Genomic DNA, 15,185 nt, shown 5'->3' with positions numbered 1-15,185 from the left:
ACTAGAAATATAAAAAGAAACAGAATTGAGAGATTAAGAAGAATTGCCGCTTTGGGGATTATGACTTCCTTATTTATTTGAATCATAAATAAAAACATAGTTTACATAGCTCATGCACTCGAAAGCAACAACGACGACAAGATGTCAAAGTCTTTAAAAATGTTGGTGACACTAGACGATTGTTCCATACGCTACATCTCAATGAAACCACTCTCAACACCTATTAATTTAATTAAATAAATTGTGTTTTTATCATAGTGCAAGTATTGTTGGTGAGAATGGGTTAAATGTGACTTTGATCCATCTCAACCGTTGTATTCAAAGAGTTGGAACTACTTCAACTTGTTAACAGAGTTTCTGTGCATATATATTGAATTGGTCTCCTTCTCAAAATTCAGTTATTAAATTTGTACATGTGTTGTAATTCAATATAAAAGCACTTTTAAAATAGTTAAAAGCACTTTTTGATTTGAATGTGCTTCAGTCTAATTATTTCTTTTACAAATTAGTATTTGCAATTTGTGAAGGATAATAAACTCTTGATATATAACAACTAACCAAAACCGCTTCATTGTCAAAGAAGCACATGAAATTGCTCACAATAGAACTTGCGCTTCTCACAAAAGCGCTTCATTTTCAAACGAGCCCAATTATAATGAAAAAATGAATTACAAAACACTTATGAACATAACTGCTTTTTAGAGAAGCATTTCCAAACGGGCCAATGGAGCATCCATCATAATGGCTACATGACAGGGTAACAGAAAAATTTACCATAATTGGTTCAAACTGCAATGGACTGATGTCTCAAACGGTTAAGAATGTTTACCCTTTGCACTCGAGATCCCGTATTCAGATTCCTCTCTCCTCCAATATTGCTTTTATACAAAAAAAGAAAAAGAACAAAAAGTGTAAAACCATCTAACAGCATAAAAGAAGTATACTGGCATTAACACAATAGAAAGAAATATACATCGTCGTGCTTGACAGTGTCAGGTAAAAATAAAGAACAAGAAAAGCTCAATGAGGGCTTAAACAATAAAAAGAATATGCTTTCAGCTGAGTAATCACGGTACAACAACACTAGCACGTACGGTAAAAACTCAGAAAGTCAAAAACCTTGGGCCATTTACAGATTCATCGACGCCTATTCCGTGAGTAGCTTGGGGATCCTGTGTTGCCTCTGTAGTTTCTGCTCGGAGAATCTAGCGGTCCCCTGAACGAAGCATAAGCGCGTTTAGCTGATTCAGGTACTGAGTCTAACGGAATTGACTCCACAAAACATGCCGTGTTGATGTGAGTCCTCTCAAGCTCTGCTTGAAGTAATTCAGAGCTATACTGCTGGGCAAGTGCCTGAAGCATTCAACAATTTACTTTCGAGTTATTTGCAAATAAGAAAAAGACCGGGAACATAGAACTTTACTACGAGGTTTAACATGACAACCAATTGACGTGGTAAAGATTTCTTTCATCCTATTTACTATCCAATATTACTATTCTAGTCGACTATGCATACGTATGCACACATACCTGTCACCATAACCAACTAGTCAACTTGGCATTGTGTTTTAAACATTGTACAAGAAGAAATCACTAGAGAATTAAGGTTTCTTACAATGAGGTCATCGGGTGACACACTCATCCCATCCTGTCTATCATCAGCCGCCTCTTCACTTCCACGTGTTGCTCGTCGATTATGCCCTGGATTCTCCACATTTTCTGATACATTCTCAGTGGCTTTATCGAGAAGTACACCTTGTAAGGACTTCAAAGACTCCCTTGCACCCGCAGTTAAATATGGATTTAATACAGTCTCGAAGTATTCAAGCTGCATTATTTACACAAAGGGGAAATCTCTTAGAACCACATCCGACTATGCATGATCAATGATGGTAATGACTTGCTCACTCCCAACGAGATATCATATGAAATGAACACTCTGTAATTTTCTATTTCACATCAACCTTTCAAGGTTTTATTTTTATCACATATACATATACAATGTATATATGTATATATTTTTACAAGGGAAGTTGTCAAAATATTTTTCCATTTTTTATATGCATAACGTGTTGGATACATTAATATCTTATCAAAATTAGGTGCATTTAGAACAAAAAGGTTTTATCTCAGAGAATATCATTCATCGAGCACCCAAAGGAATGTGGTGCAATTGCCATTTATTGTTGCTCATCACCAAAGCCATATGCAAATTAAACCATCAACTTGATACAACATGCATACTGCAAAAATCTTTTACCTCAAGCATTAGCTGACAGAAACCATTTGCATCAAGTGACCTAAGATCTTTCGATTCATATTCATGGAACAGGCTGATAAACGTGTCAATTAGACCTTCAACAAGAATGCCAAGTGTCTTGTCCAATAAGGGCTTCGCACCAGAGAATACCTGGAAAGTCGAAATTGATTTCATCAAGTTTATTGAGAAGACGACTCAAAAGTTAGAGCTAAGAATATGAAACCGCATATATGCATAAGTCCTAACCACTGGAAAATAACATATAGAAAGAAAAAAAAAAAAGATATTTACATGCTCATTGGAGCAGGCAACGTACCAATTCATACTATGGCCTAAAGAATAAAGACATCAAAAATTAATATAATACATGGCTTGCACTAAGTACCTCTGCATGCACAGCTACCAAAGTGTGCAGTAACTCCACAGCAGCATCACGCACACCCTGCAAGACACCATTTTATTATGAGGTTCCAGTTCAGTTATTGAAAAAAAAATACTAATAGAAGTACAACTATAAATGCCAAATGCTAAATTCTTAAGTTTCTTACTTTTACAGCAGGTGCTGCTCCCCATTGAACACCAGAATCCAACAAATAGTTCCAGGCAGCAGTTCTGATCAAATTTGCCTGAGAGGAAAGTGAACTGTTAAGTTTCACGTAAAGGACTAAAGAAAGTGCATCATAACGTCAATCCATGTCCACTTGAATTTCGTGAACAAATGATAGGAGCAAAAAATGTCGGCCGTGTTCACATAAAGGACGGAATGATTGCAGGCAAATTTACTCACACAACCGAACAGGTGTTGAACCTGAAAAGTTGCAAACTCACCCCTTCCCCAAAAGAATGGGGAGAGAATATGTCGTGTGGCACAAAGGAAATGGATTGCCTTATTATAAACAAAGTAAAAAGAGATTCTTTCAGAAAGAACGCACCACTGCACTCATTTAGTTATATCATATATGAAGTTACGAACACATCAACAGAAGTGGACCTATAACTTTAACTACATTTTCTTATTAGCCAAGAAGGCAGTAAGTGTAGAAAATGCCCACACAGTAACACAAACTGACAAATGAGAAAAGCAAGATAATATAGTAGACCTACAGAAGAACATGATCAATGTGCGTGTTTGTTGGGGTGTTCAACTATACCTTAGCAAAAGTATATTGCTCAAGGACCTTCTCTTCAAGACCAGAAAATGACATAACTAGGTCTTGTACGTCACCATCCTCCTCCTCTCTTTCCCTATAAAAAGTAAATAGAAAATATATAGCAAGGTAATCAGGCATAACCAAACAGGTCATATTAAGTGCATAAAAGTTTTAAACCATCAATAAATGAGCATGAGTCAACTATCAATCGATGAGCATCACCTACTGGTCCAATGCTTTGTTTGAGTTTTTTAACAATTTTTATAACCTGGAACATCCACATCTTTGACCCGACTAACCTCTAAGGGAACATTTTGACCCTCCATTTCGAATGGCCAGGAAAACCCATTGGTCTATCTACTTGACACTAAATTCAATACCACCTTCATTATCGCATTCTTATCACAGGTGTAGCAAATTTTCATGTGAACTAGTAGATTTCAACAATCGACTTATGCATTTTATTTATTTTCTACAAGTGTTATTGGGGGAGGGGGAATTGAACATAGAACCTCATGTGGATGAGTAAATGCAGTTAACCATTTGAACTAGAAGCCCTTGCTTCACAAATGAATCTTTAAACAAAAGAACAATATCCTAAAGCCTGCTCACATGCAAATTCTAGTCAGTCTTGATCCAACCAAATAGTTATTGAATATGACTACGCCATTTGAAAGTGGAAGATACAAGATAGTAGCCAATATGATTTCTGGTTCTTGGGTTCCCACTTCAGTGGATTATATACAACATTCCATATATCAGGTATATCCAACTGCTCCTAATAAATAGGGCAAGAAACACGATGATATCCTACGGTTCAATGAAGAGAAAAATAAGGCCCACATACCTAGACTGTAGCCAGATGTGCTTGTAATTTTTGTACAACTCATAAGAAAGTTCTTCTCTGCAATAGCCAACATTACTCAAGACTATTAACAACTGTTGATGTGGGCCAACACTTCCTGGGAGATCAGACTTTTCTTCTAGGGTATGAGAATATCCATTTTGTACATGTGAACTTCCTTTGGATTTGTTTACGGAAAGCTCACTTCCAATGCGCTCTAGATGACCTGATTAGTGTGCAGAGAATGGAAGCATCACAACCGGACATTAAATACTTAACATGAAGTTGAGTTAGGTAGTCATCCATCATACCTGCAAAATCGAGCATACAGTTCAAAAAAGCAAGTCTGACAGATTCTTGTGTTTCTTGGAGTTGCATGAACATTTCTTCCGACTTCGTAGCCTCAGTTCTTAAAGATTGAATCATCCTGAAATAAATAATACTGTTAATGATGAATACATAAATAATGAGTGAATGTTCTGAACTTCTGCAGAGAAACAGGTAATGAACACTTAAAAAATCTTGAGCATGTCTATCAAATAAAAACCCTTGATTAAGTCACGCTTAGGGACTTACAACTTGATTTGATCCATTGCTGATGTCATAACATTACGGAATGCTAGAGGCAAGAAAGAGATTGTGTAGGGAGATTTATTCCTTTCAAGAACTGATACAGGAACCCATGTCTCGTCTTTTGAAATCTCTGCAGTTGATGCCCGCATCCATGAGCAAAGCCTTAGGATATAAATCTTCGTAATCTCTGACTGAAGCGCTCGAGTTGCAGTTACTATTACAAAAACAAGTCCAACCTTCAGAACACTTCAAGAAACCAGCACATTGCAGGTAAAGAGAAAGCTAAGATACCAGCAATAGAAGGAGCTGATTCCTTTGCTTGGAAAGCTTCACATGCTTTAGATATTTCTGTTATGGCATCCCTCATATACGGTTGCAGAATATTTGATTCTTCAAGATCACGGAATGTATTGCAAACCTGCATCAAGAACAAGAGTGATAAAATTATAACTACTTACCGAACGTGGGTTTAAACTGAAGATATGCAAAGAACGACGGTCGAATGGAGTTTGGCATGAGCTGATACTAAATTTTGATCTGAAGCATATAAATACAGCATATAGAATTAAAATACATTTTAATATTTATATTTGTAAGGCTCCCTATCTCTGATTAGAGTCATAAGACAAAGAAAAAAGAAAAATACCAACTTAAATTTGAAGGAAAATCACCATTTCTCTTTACACTATCCAGATAGCCTTATTTCTAAACAAAATAAAGCATCAAAGAATGTAGAACAGAGTTGATCAAGAAAATTTGTCATTCTGCGATTACAATAGAAAATACTCAGTTTTACTAAAAATTACAAACTATATTGATAAATTTTGTACTCAAACATATCCACGTTCATCTATGTACCTAAGCTTAATGAACCAAGCCTTCCATTTATGTAATTCTAATTGGTAATAAGCAGGTTCAGCCAGCATACTCACCTTGACTCCATACGCGGATATGGTATTCCGTATCATTCCAGCAACTTCATCAAGAGAATGAGTGGAGTATTTCCCATTTCCAACTTTATCCTCAGCTTTATTTGCCGGAGCATTAGCATTTGATTCAGTAGAAACTTGGGACGACTGTACGATTGAGAGTCATAAGAATGGAAGTGAAATCATCTCTCACAGGAAAAAAAAAAAAAAAAAAAAACAAAAGAAGATCACTTAAATATGGCAACACAAATATAAATATGGTTTTTCATCACTGAATTTGCATGATGGGTCATCGAGAAAATGGGAACAGTGGCTTAAGCTATTAGGTGTAGGCACTTTCCAGAGGTGGAATCTTCTAGTTTTTCCTATTTAACCTGAAACCGATCGACCTAGGCATGAGCAGGTTGAAGAGAGCTCTAACAGGCATTGGATGGCCGAACCCACGTATGTGGAAAAGTACGGGATGAACTGTAGCCAGGGGTGAAAGGCCATATAACTGCTTCAATCAGTGTTGAACACGCAATAGGCTTAAAGTTCTCCATGCATATTCTCATAAAGCAGCTCACATAAATATGCACCAGCTCAAATATGATGCTTGAACAAACATGACAGTGTAGAGATACAGAAATCAACCTCTTCGGCATCAGAAATAATAATACCAAAAGAAGGGAAAATATGCAGAAACTGAGAAACTCCGGTTTTGCATTTAGGATAATGGTAAAAAGAAAACCCAGAGCGCATCCATCTTCATGCAGTTTGGAAGTTTACATTCCTTTCCTCAGGTATTTATGTTAAAAAGTGATTTTAAGGTTAGGATAATTGGAAGTCCATACTCCACAGTATAGCAGCTATTGACTGACTAGGTATACTAAGAACAATCTATAGTTCTATCCATTGCATTCTTCACGTCTCATGTTGAATGAATATATTTCACCAATGGAAAAATGGATACGTAAAAGCAAAATAATATCATTTAAAAAATACAAAAAGAGAAGGTAAAAAAGTAAATGAGAGATGAAGTGGGAGATAAGCATGTACTGGGGAACTTGTAACTAACAAGATTTCCCTGTGGAATATTGTAATTTTACCAACTTACAGTTTATTGGCAAATTCACCATATACTGATGGCTTTCTAAATAAATAAGCCGGTCAAAGTTTCCAGCCTACCTTCTACAATTGACTTTATATTGCAGTATTGATGTATATGATTAAGGAAAACAGCGGTATGTTAACAGACCAAATATATTTAATCAGTTCTATGAAAGTGAAACTGTATCTCTTATCATACTAAAGCATCAGAAGACCAAATATATTCATGTGTGCATTACGTGCATGTATACATGTATTTCTGGAACCGTAGAACAAAATACAGCGCAAAAATTATTAGCTGTATATAAGACAAAATGCATGAGCATCATTATTAGACAAATTTTATCAATAAATAAGAGTAGATCTTACATATATGCCAAAGTTAGAATAAAGTGTTAACCATACCTTTGCGAATTTTCCACTGAAAACAGAAAGTGCCACTTTCCAGAAAGCTGGTATGTGATGGATAAGTACAGCAGTTAATCTGCGAATATACCTCCCTCTAAGAGCATCAACTTCTTCACCTGTCAAGTCTACTGGCAGAGAATCTACTGGAAGGTGGTTGTCCCCAAGAGAATAGTTGACATCCGACTGACAGTAGTGTAAAAGAACAAATTGTTAAGCACTGACCCACTCTTTAGCTGTTCCTCAGTGTAAGATGATCCAAGGATTACACTTACAGATTCATTTAAATCTTCTTGAATCTGCCTCCATCTTGCATCAGACAGAGCCCTTTCACGTAACTCATTATGTAAAGTCTCCATCCTTGCTTCATGATCTAATGTGCACTTCTCAAGCAAACCTCGAATTCTGTTATTCTGAAGAAGAAACGAACAAAAAGAATTCAGTACATTGACAATGCGCCCCACTGTAGTTGTTTCTTAACGCGTACAGTCATATTCAGGTGCATAGGAAATTCAGACAAACTATGTCCTCTGTTTTTATTCTGACTGATTTTTATCTGGTGGTGTGAGGGGCAAGAGAGATTGTGTCAGAAAAAGGAACTCGGGTTTAACCTCTCTTTTTACTAAGAACAGGATTCTACTAACATGGAGAATGAGTGACATGCATAGGAGGACGAGATATCCACAAATTAAAAGGAAGAGAACATAAATATCAACCATCAACAAGTAAGACCACTCCACTAGAAATACATATTACATAAATTTGGAGCACCCCATTCCGACGCCAGACTGTAACCCTTGCTCAGGTTGATTATTGCCAGTATGGTCCAGATTCAGTCTGGCAAGATAATTGTACTCCATCCACGTGATAGTGCAGTGATGCAAATCTAATTTTTAAGCTTCCATTCAAAGATTATCCTTGTCGGAAAAAAAAGGCCAAACTGAAGGGACTGATGCATCTAACTGTGATCTAACAAACAAACAAACTTGGTGTTGCCAGTAAACACTGAAATTTCATTATGATAATCAAATGGTGGTTCCGTTTTAATTGATTTTGAGCAAGGATGATCCTTGATTTGCAATATAAAAAATAGACGTTCAGATCATTCAAGGATATGGAGACACTCTACCATTCCCGCTTATATGTGGGCCTTTCCCATCACTAGAGAGCACATACTATGTGCTTAATATAAGTTGGGAACAGCAATTGCAAAGATTATAATCAAGACTTCCTGCTTTGGTTGGTTTATCATTATTTCCAAAAGCTTTAAGCTATTAGAATGTGGCACAATAATCTTTTTATACTCGAAGAGACTGGCTTCAACAACCAAGCACTGCAATTTCGAATTCCAATGGTAATAATCTTGATGATTAAAATTCTAATCAGCACTGCTTAGTTTACAAACAAGGAAATTTAAAAATAAACAAATAAATCCCAAGTATAGTTACAAATTTACTAACCTGTATATTTAAATAGTGCCATACAGGATCTGACTCGGGCTCCAGCTCCAATAACAGCCTCACTGTGTTTTCAAGCTACATTAACCATAATAAAGCTTTTAGTAGAAAATTATTAAAAGAATAAACAATAATAAATGCTAACAAACACGAAAGTATGATACTAGTAAACAAGATATGGAGTCTCACGCAACAACTCACTTCAATGCATGTGCATCACTTTGTCTAGCAAAATCACCCTATCACCTCTCAAAAAGTCATAGGTGAAAAATGGGCATGGGCCCACAAAGATTTCAAAAACAAAAAGGAAATGAAGAAAAGAAAAGATTATAGGTGGTTAACAAAGTCTTCTGTTCACAACATTTTCAAAAATCTTGAGTTGTTATAATGTAGGCCAAGAATTATTTTATATTTTCATTCTTCCTTATATGGGGGCTTCTTTCCACCAATAAAGCTAAACAAACGGAATTCAACTTAACACTTGGAGCTGGGGGTTGAAATTATAGAAGTTCAACTCAGAACCTTCTCTTCTCATACAGAATAAGCTTAATCACTGCTCAACAACTCAAGCTCTAATGTAAAATTCATGCTTCGCTTACAAAAACATGAGGAGGACCATAAGCCTCGTAGACTAGAAACAACTTAAGCTTTTCAACACTTTTACAACTTTTCCAATAATCTTAAATGAAATTCTAATCTTTGAGGTTTAATTTGAAAGTTAACCAGATAGCAACTGGTCCTGCACCTTACGATATGCTAGATAATGACCAAAAATGTGGAAGAAGGATAAAGGAAAAACTCTACTTCTGTCAGTGAAAGACTTGTACTTTGGAATTCACGACTATAGCACTAAGGACAGAACACCTCATGGTACTTTCATTATTGGTAAGAACATAATATTACCGAGATTTATATGTTGAGCTTACATTTGTTAAATCTATTTGTGGATCTTCCATAGACTTGTAAAGCATCCCTTTAAACTCATGCATCACTTTTTCAACCTCTTCAAGTACACGCTTCAGTATTCCCACCTGCAATCAAATGATAGCGAAGGTACATCTAATTTAGTGGGAACAGTGCACTCTAATGCAAAATGATTGAACAGATTACAGAAATCTAATAGCATACTAAGCTGTATTTATTCTGAATAAAGGGAAATGAAACCAGCTGTCTAATAGAGTCTTGCGACAATTATTATCAGGACCTTGCAAAATATTTACTTACGAATTAAAAATAAATACAAGACTAGAATATATGCGACTTTCTTTCCAAATATGCACAAGACTAGCATAGATGCGATTTAAGAGCATTAAAATTATCTAATTTTACCCACACATAAGAAAATCTAATCAATAAAGATTGTTTGTACATGAGAAGGCAGAGCTATCGATTTGGCCTTCTTGTATTCCCTAACTGCCAAGTCATATTCTCCCTTGCTTATGCTACCACGAATTGTACTGGGCAAGTTGAATAGCGTTCGGAACCTCTGTAGCATTCCTTGCACGGACCTGATCTTCTCAGCTTGAGCCTATAGTCATTCAAAAACTAGATGAAGCTTATATCATCCAAGTTGCATAACTGCACATAAATCTCCAACCAAATAAAAAATTTAAGTCTTACCAACCTGTCTCTCAAATAGAGGCTGGAATGCACGATTAGCCAACGAACTCACTCCTTGCATACAGTTAAACAAATGAGAAGTGCCTGAACCTTCAGGGTCTTCTTCAATCCGTTTTAACTTTGACTCAATATCTGTGCAATAATCAATATCTTCCACATCAGAAATCAAGAAGCATCCCACTTAACTAGTATCTATGTTTCAAATGAGCTTTCACATTTTTAGGCAATAGGAAGAAATAAATAAGGGCATTGGGAAGTTGTGTCTCAATCCAATAGGACTAAGCTAACAAGCAAATCTTAAACATAAAAGTAAACCAACTGCCTTGTTTTGATGTGCTTTCCACAGAGGTACTCCAAATTACAAGTTCAAAAGTGGCTGTTTATATTATGTCAAGATAGGTGTATTTTAATCACTAAAGCAATTACATCTCTCAAATAAATTACAAGAATGCAGGCATGTCAGTTGGAAGTCCAATCTTTTAAGCAACCAGAAGTGCATGACAGGCGCTGATGACTTCCAGCTAGATGTTATTGGATAGTTACCACATGAACAAGATGTCTCTACAAGATTAACATGAGGGTAATGCAGAAAGGCTTACATTGACATAGTGATCATAACAATTAGCCATCCCTTTTGCTTTTTGGGTCCGAAATTAGGAAGACTATCAGATAATGTTTCTCTATTTTACATTTTACCTTCCAAACAAGTAACCAAACTACACTATGTCTAGATATTACATATGGCACATTTTCGGTAATTTCAAAATTTTGAACTGTAAAACACATCTAAAATTAAGCATCTCCATAAAAAACCAGAACCCCAAGTGAGATGTGACAATTTCTTACCATCAATTGTGGTTTTACAAGAGACAAAGCAGTCGAAATTGTCTTTGACCAGCTGTTTTCTCTGCTGAGTCCGTCCTTTAAGATCACTTTTTAGAGCAAGAGCACCTGCCTCCAAATCTGCTGCACCAGTATCTTGGTGTATCCGTGATATAAAGAGCTTGGCATCAAATTTCTCAGAGAAATACAACAACTTCTCTGTAAATAATCCAATTCACGTATTAATGTTTGTTAAGCAAAACAGCAAGGTGGTACTAGAAACTTGAAACTTGAAAGTCAATTAAATACAAAGAATAAGAAGATAATGCAGCATAGCAAGAGCGAAGGTGGTACATTACCACGAAGGTTGTTATCCAGTTTGTCATCCTTGGACGGAAAATGGTCCGACGACTCAGTAATCAATCTTAAGGTTTTGTTGTCTATGATCCTGTAAGAACAACACAATGCAAATGCAAATGCAGGTGAAAAGCGAGACCCTCCACTCTAAATAAATTCGGAAAATAGTGGAATAAAGTGCTAACCCCAAGCCTAAGGGATCAATGCATTCCATGCCCCGTGGGAAAGACTGCAAATTGTTAAGCCCCTTTCGTGCCAAGCCGACTGTCGAAACTTTGCGCTCAACCTTTTGGGCCACCGGTGCTGATCTTGTCTCTCGCATTTCACGAACCCTACGAGCAAGCTGCCAACACAAACCCAAATCATTCCCAAAATTGAAAACTCAAAGCATTCAATTACCCAATTCTCTCTCTTCAAATGTGTATTATATGTATACCTCGGCCTCGTCGACGTGCTTCCAGATACCGGGCTCTCCCCCGTCCCAAGCGGCATCATCATCTCCTCGAGAACCACGTCTGGCGGCAGCAGCAGCAGAAGCGGCGCTGCCGCCTCGATACCGCGCGCGCTGCTGATCTTTGGCGGTGGATTCCTCATCGCCGCTGGATATGCTGAGCATGTCGACATCGGATTCGTCGTCGTCATCCACCACCCGCCGCCTGTTGCTGGTGTTGCTGGTTTTGCCGGCGTGATTGGGGGCAGGAGAAGCGGCGGGTTTCCTGGGCGGTTGCTGGTGGGGCTGCTGGACGTAATTGGCTACGGGGGCAGAACGGGAGTTGCTGGAGGTGGGCTTCCTGTAGTTGACGTCGCGCTGGGCTTGCTCCTTGAGAGCCATCTGGAGGAGCTCGTCCTCGTCGTCGCCGTCGCTCGACATTGCTGGGGATTCTGCTGCTCCCTCGACTCAAATTCGCAATTTCAGATTCCGAATTTCTGAAAAATCCAGAAAAAAAATTGTGGAATCGGAAGGATCTGAACTTGTTTCCCACCAGAAAATTGAGATGCAATTATATAACACAGCAACCGGTTGCGTTTGGCATTCTGTTCCAATTGTCCAACGAAACAGTGTAATGGACTGAAACCATTTTAGCCCATATAATCGGTCTCATTTTTTTATCCTTTTAGTTGAACAAGGTCTCTTTTCTTACTCGTCAAATAATTGAAATTTGGAACAAAAATGCTATATTGCACCGTACACATTTCGCACTCTTTATTACTATCTTCTCCCTTTTTTTTTTTTTTTTTTTTTTTTTTGGTCAAACTAGTCGTCTGATGAGCGTCTAAAAAACTAGAATCTTGAAGAATACATAATGAGAAGTGTATAAAAAAGGCACACAAATCAAAATTTAAAACTTTATTTTAAGTTGATTTTCTCTTTAAAATTTTGTTTTTATATGTTATTTGTTGAAAATGCTAATGAGTTAATGAATGCCTACAGTGATACTGAAAATCTTGGTAGATTTTTTCAACACGCACACATATTGAATTTGCAACATTGGCAGATGAATGAAAACATTGGCAATGTTGATACGTGGACTTGGAAATGAAGGAGATCATTTTTCAAAAGGTGTGTTGTAAATTTTCAACATGTAATAATACGAAGTTGCTCTAGAAATAGAGCATTCCGACTGCTATCAACAGAGATAGAAAAGAGAAAGAAAGGAAAGAAAAATAACATCAGTATCTATTCCTTCCACTTTTATTAGTCATTCCCTTGCGTTACAATTATAATGTGATATTTTACACCTGCTTCGCTCTTGTCACTAGTAAAGGTCATCTCTTTGCCTATTTATAACACCACTAGTACAAACATGTTTGCGCGACGGAAACTTGCATGACGCAGCTAAATTCGTCACGCAAAGTATGTTTGCGCAACGCTAAACACAAAACTTCGCACAAACGGCCTTTGTGTGACAGCACTTTGTGCGACGCCAATCTTCGTCGCGCGAAGGCCGTTTTCGCGACGTTTTGTGCGTCCCGCAAGATTTTGGCGCTAAACCAAGAATGTTTTACCGCTTTTTTTGTTGACTTTGCGCAACGCAGGGCTACATGAGTTGCGCAAAACAGCTTTGCGCAACGCACGTGCACTTGCGTCGCACAAAGATGTTTTGCGCGATGCCACATGCGTCACGCAAAGTCAACGACTTGTTTTTACTTCACTTAATCAGTTTGGGTGGTAGAGACTGCAAACTAGTTGCAGCTGCTACCTCCCTCCCCCATCTCTCTTCAAAACGTTCTCCAATTCTCTCCGTTCCTTAATCTATTTGTATCCGGTAAGCGATTTGATTTTGTATATGTAACTTTGAATTGAGAATTCAAACTAAAACTACTAAATTTGTTTTGTACAGGATTTTTGTATACAATTATCATTGAAGAACGAATTTGAAGGTATTTTCTTCATATTGCATATGGGATTTTTGTATATGTACCTTTGCTTACTTGCTATGCCCTTTTTTGGTAATGGTGGAGTTTTGTGAGATTGAATTTTGAAGTAATCTTTATTAATTTTACCTATTAAAAGGAGTGAGACTGTAGATATATTGTTGAAGACTTGTTTGGGCTTCATTTGAATACTTTATCGAGGTTAACTTATATATTTACACAGAAGAAATTGTAAGAAATGTTGGTTTCCCCTTGAAATTTCCTTAATTTGTGCTATACGGTTGAATTGAGGGTAAATCCAATGCATTGCAGGTAACTAAGAATTATATAGAAAACCTACAAAAGCCATGATCTTCAAAGCTAATCTTATCATCAGTATTAAATTCTCAATGCTAAGACAATAGGTTTTAGTTTAATAATGAGCGGGTTGATTTTTGTGAGCATATGCCATACTTATGTAGATAAACAATGGCTATGATTCTCTTATTAAATCCTTGTAGAAACTCAATATCATCTTCCAATTTTAATACAAGTAAGTAATTTAGGATTCATTTTTAGTCTCAATCCTTTGTAAACTTGAAGACAAGCAAAACATCTTTCAATAAGATTTTTTAAAACCAATATCTAGCCAAAATACGCTTACACTTGTGTTCATATTCTAACAGTACATTTATCTCACCACCAAAATTACTTGAGTGTAACTAACTAGAAGATGTATATTCTATGATATAATTAGTATAAACAAATAAAAACTAAGGCCATCAACATTATAGTTTACAAGTATTAATATTTTGTATCTATTTTATTTAGTTTCACTAATTATTGTGATTTAATTTATTTGTCTGCACATATTTTTGTACATCAATTACAAAATTGTTTTGTGTTGTACGAAGTTAATACTACTTAACTTTGTACACTTTTTTTCAAGAAAAGCTTAGTTTCCCATTTGAGAGTTAGTTGGATTTTGTGCATGGATGCAAAAGCATGCCTGCGGTCCAATTCATTCTTGAATTGTCCCATTTTTTGGATAGTTTGGGAATGCATAGTTATGTGTTGTAGTTTGCGGTTCATAGATTAGTTTTCGATAGTGGAAATTTTGGTAACATTTCCTGATGTTCTTCGAGTACACAGTGGATATTATGTATCTACTGCGTGCACTTGAAGAACTGTAAGAAGATGCTGTCGAAATTTGCCCACGTCAAAATTTAATCCATTGGAATCGTAAATTACGGCACATAACTGTGCATTTTTGAATGGGATAGGCCCTTACCGGAGGAATAAAGTGACAAGACAATAGTTGAA

At 36.7% G+C, this 15,185-nt stretch overlaps 1 protein-coding gene across 1 annotated transcript; it reads right to left on the bottom strand.

The window, feature by feature from the left end:
• Window positions 1–930: 930 nt before the first annotated feature.
• On the bottom strand, window positions 931–12,630 carry LOC137747066 (exocyst complex component SEC5A-like). The gene is made up of 21 exons (XM_068487071.1): window positions 11,944–12,630; window positions 11,693–11,850; window positions 11,510–11,598; window positions 11,175–11,369; window positions 10,333–10,460; window positions 10,078–10,236; window positions 9,635–9,739; window positions 8,712–8,786; window positions 7,527–7,664; window positions 7,252–7,437; window positions 5,761–5,904; window positions 5,120–5,246; window positions 4,832–5,042; window positions 4,567–4,682; window positions 4,259–4,481; window positions 3,412–3,505; window positions 2,809–2,886; window positions 2,646–2,702; window positions 2,261–2,410; window positions 1,616–1,828; window positions 931–1,353 (listed from the first exon to the last, which is right to left on the bottom strand). Exons 1-21 carry the CDS (start codon window positions 12,376–12,378, stop codon window positions 1,138–1,140), a joined length of 3,297 nt encoding a protein of 1,098 aa, XP_068343172.1. The 5' UTR covers window positions 12,379–12,630; the 3' UTR covers window positions 931–1,137.
• Between the last annotated feature and the right edge of the window lie 2,555 nt (window positions 12,631–15,185).

The sequence above is a fragment of the Pyrus communis genome, chromosome 10, assembly GCF_963583255.1.
Source record: "Pyrus communis chromosome 10, drPyrComm1.1, whole genome shotgun sequence".
Lineage (NCBI taxonomy): Eukaryota > Viridiplantae > Streptophyta > Magnoliopsida > Rosales > Rosaceae > Pyrus > Pyrus communis.
Note: the sequence above shows the minus strand (reverse complement) of the source record. Positions and strands in the feature narration are given on the sequence as shown.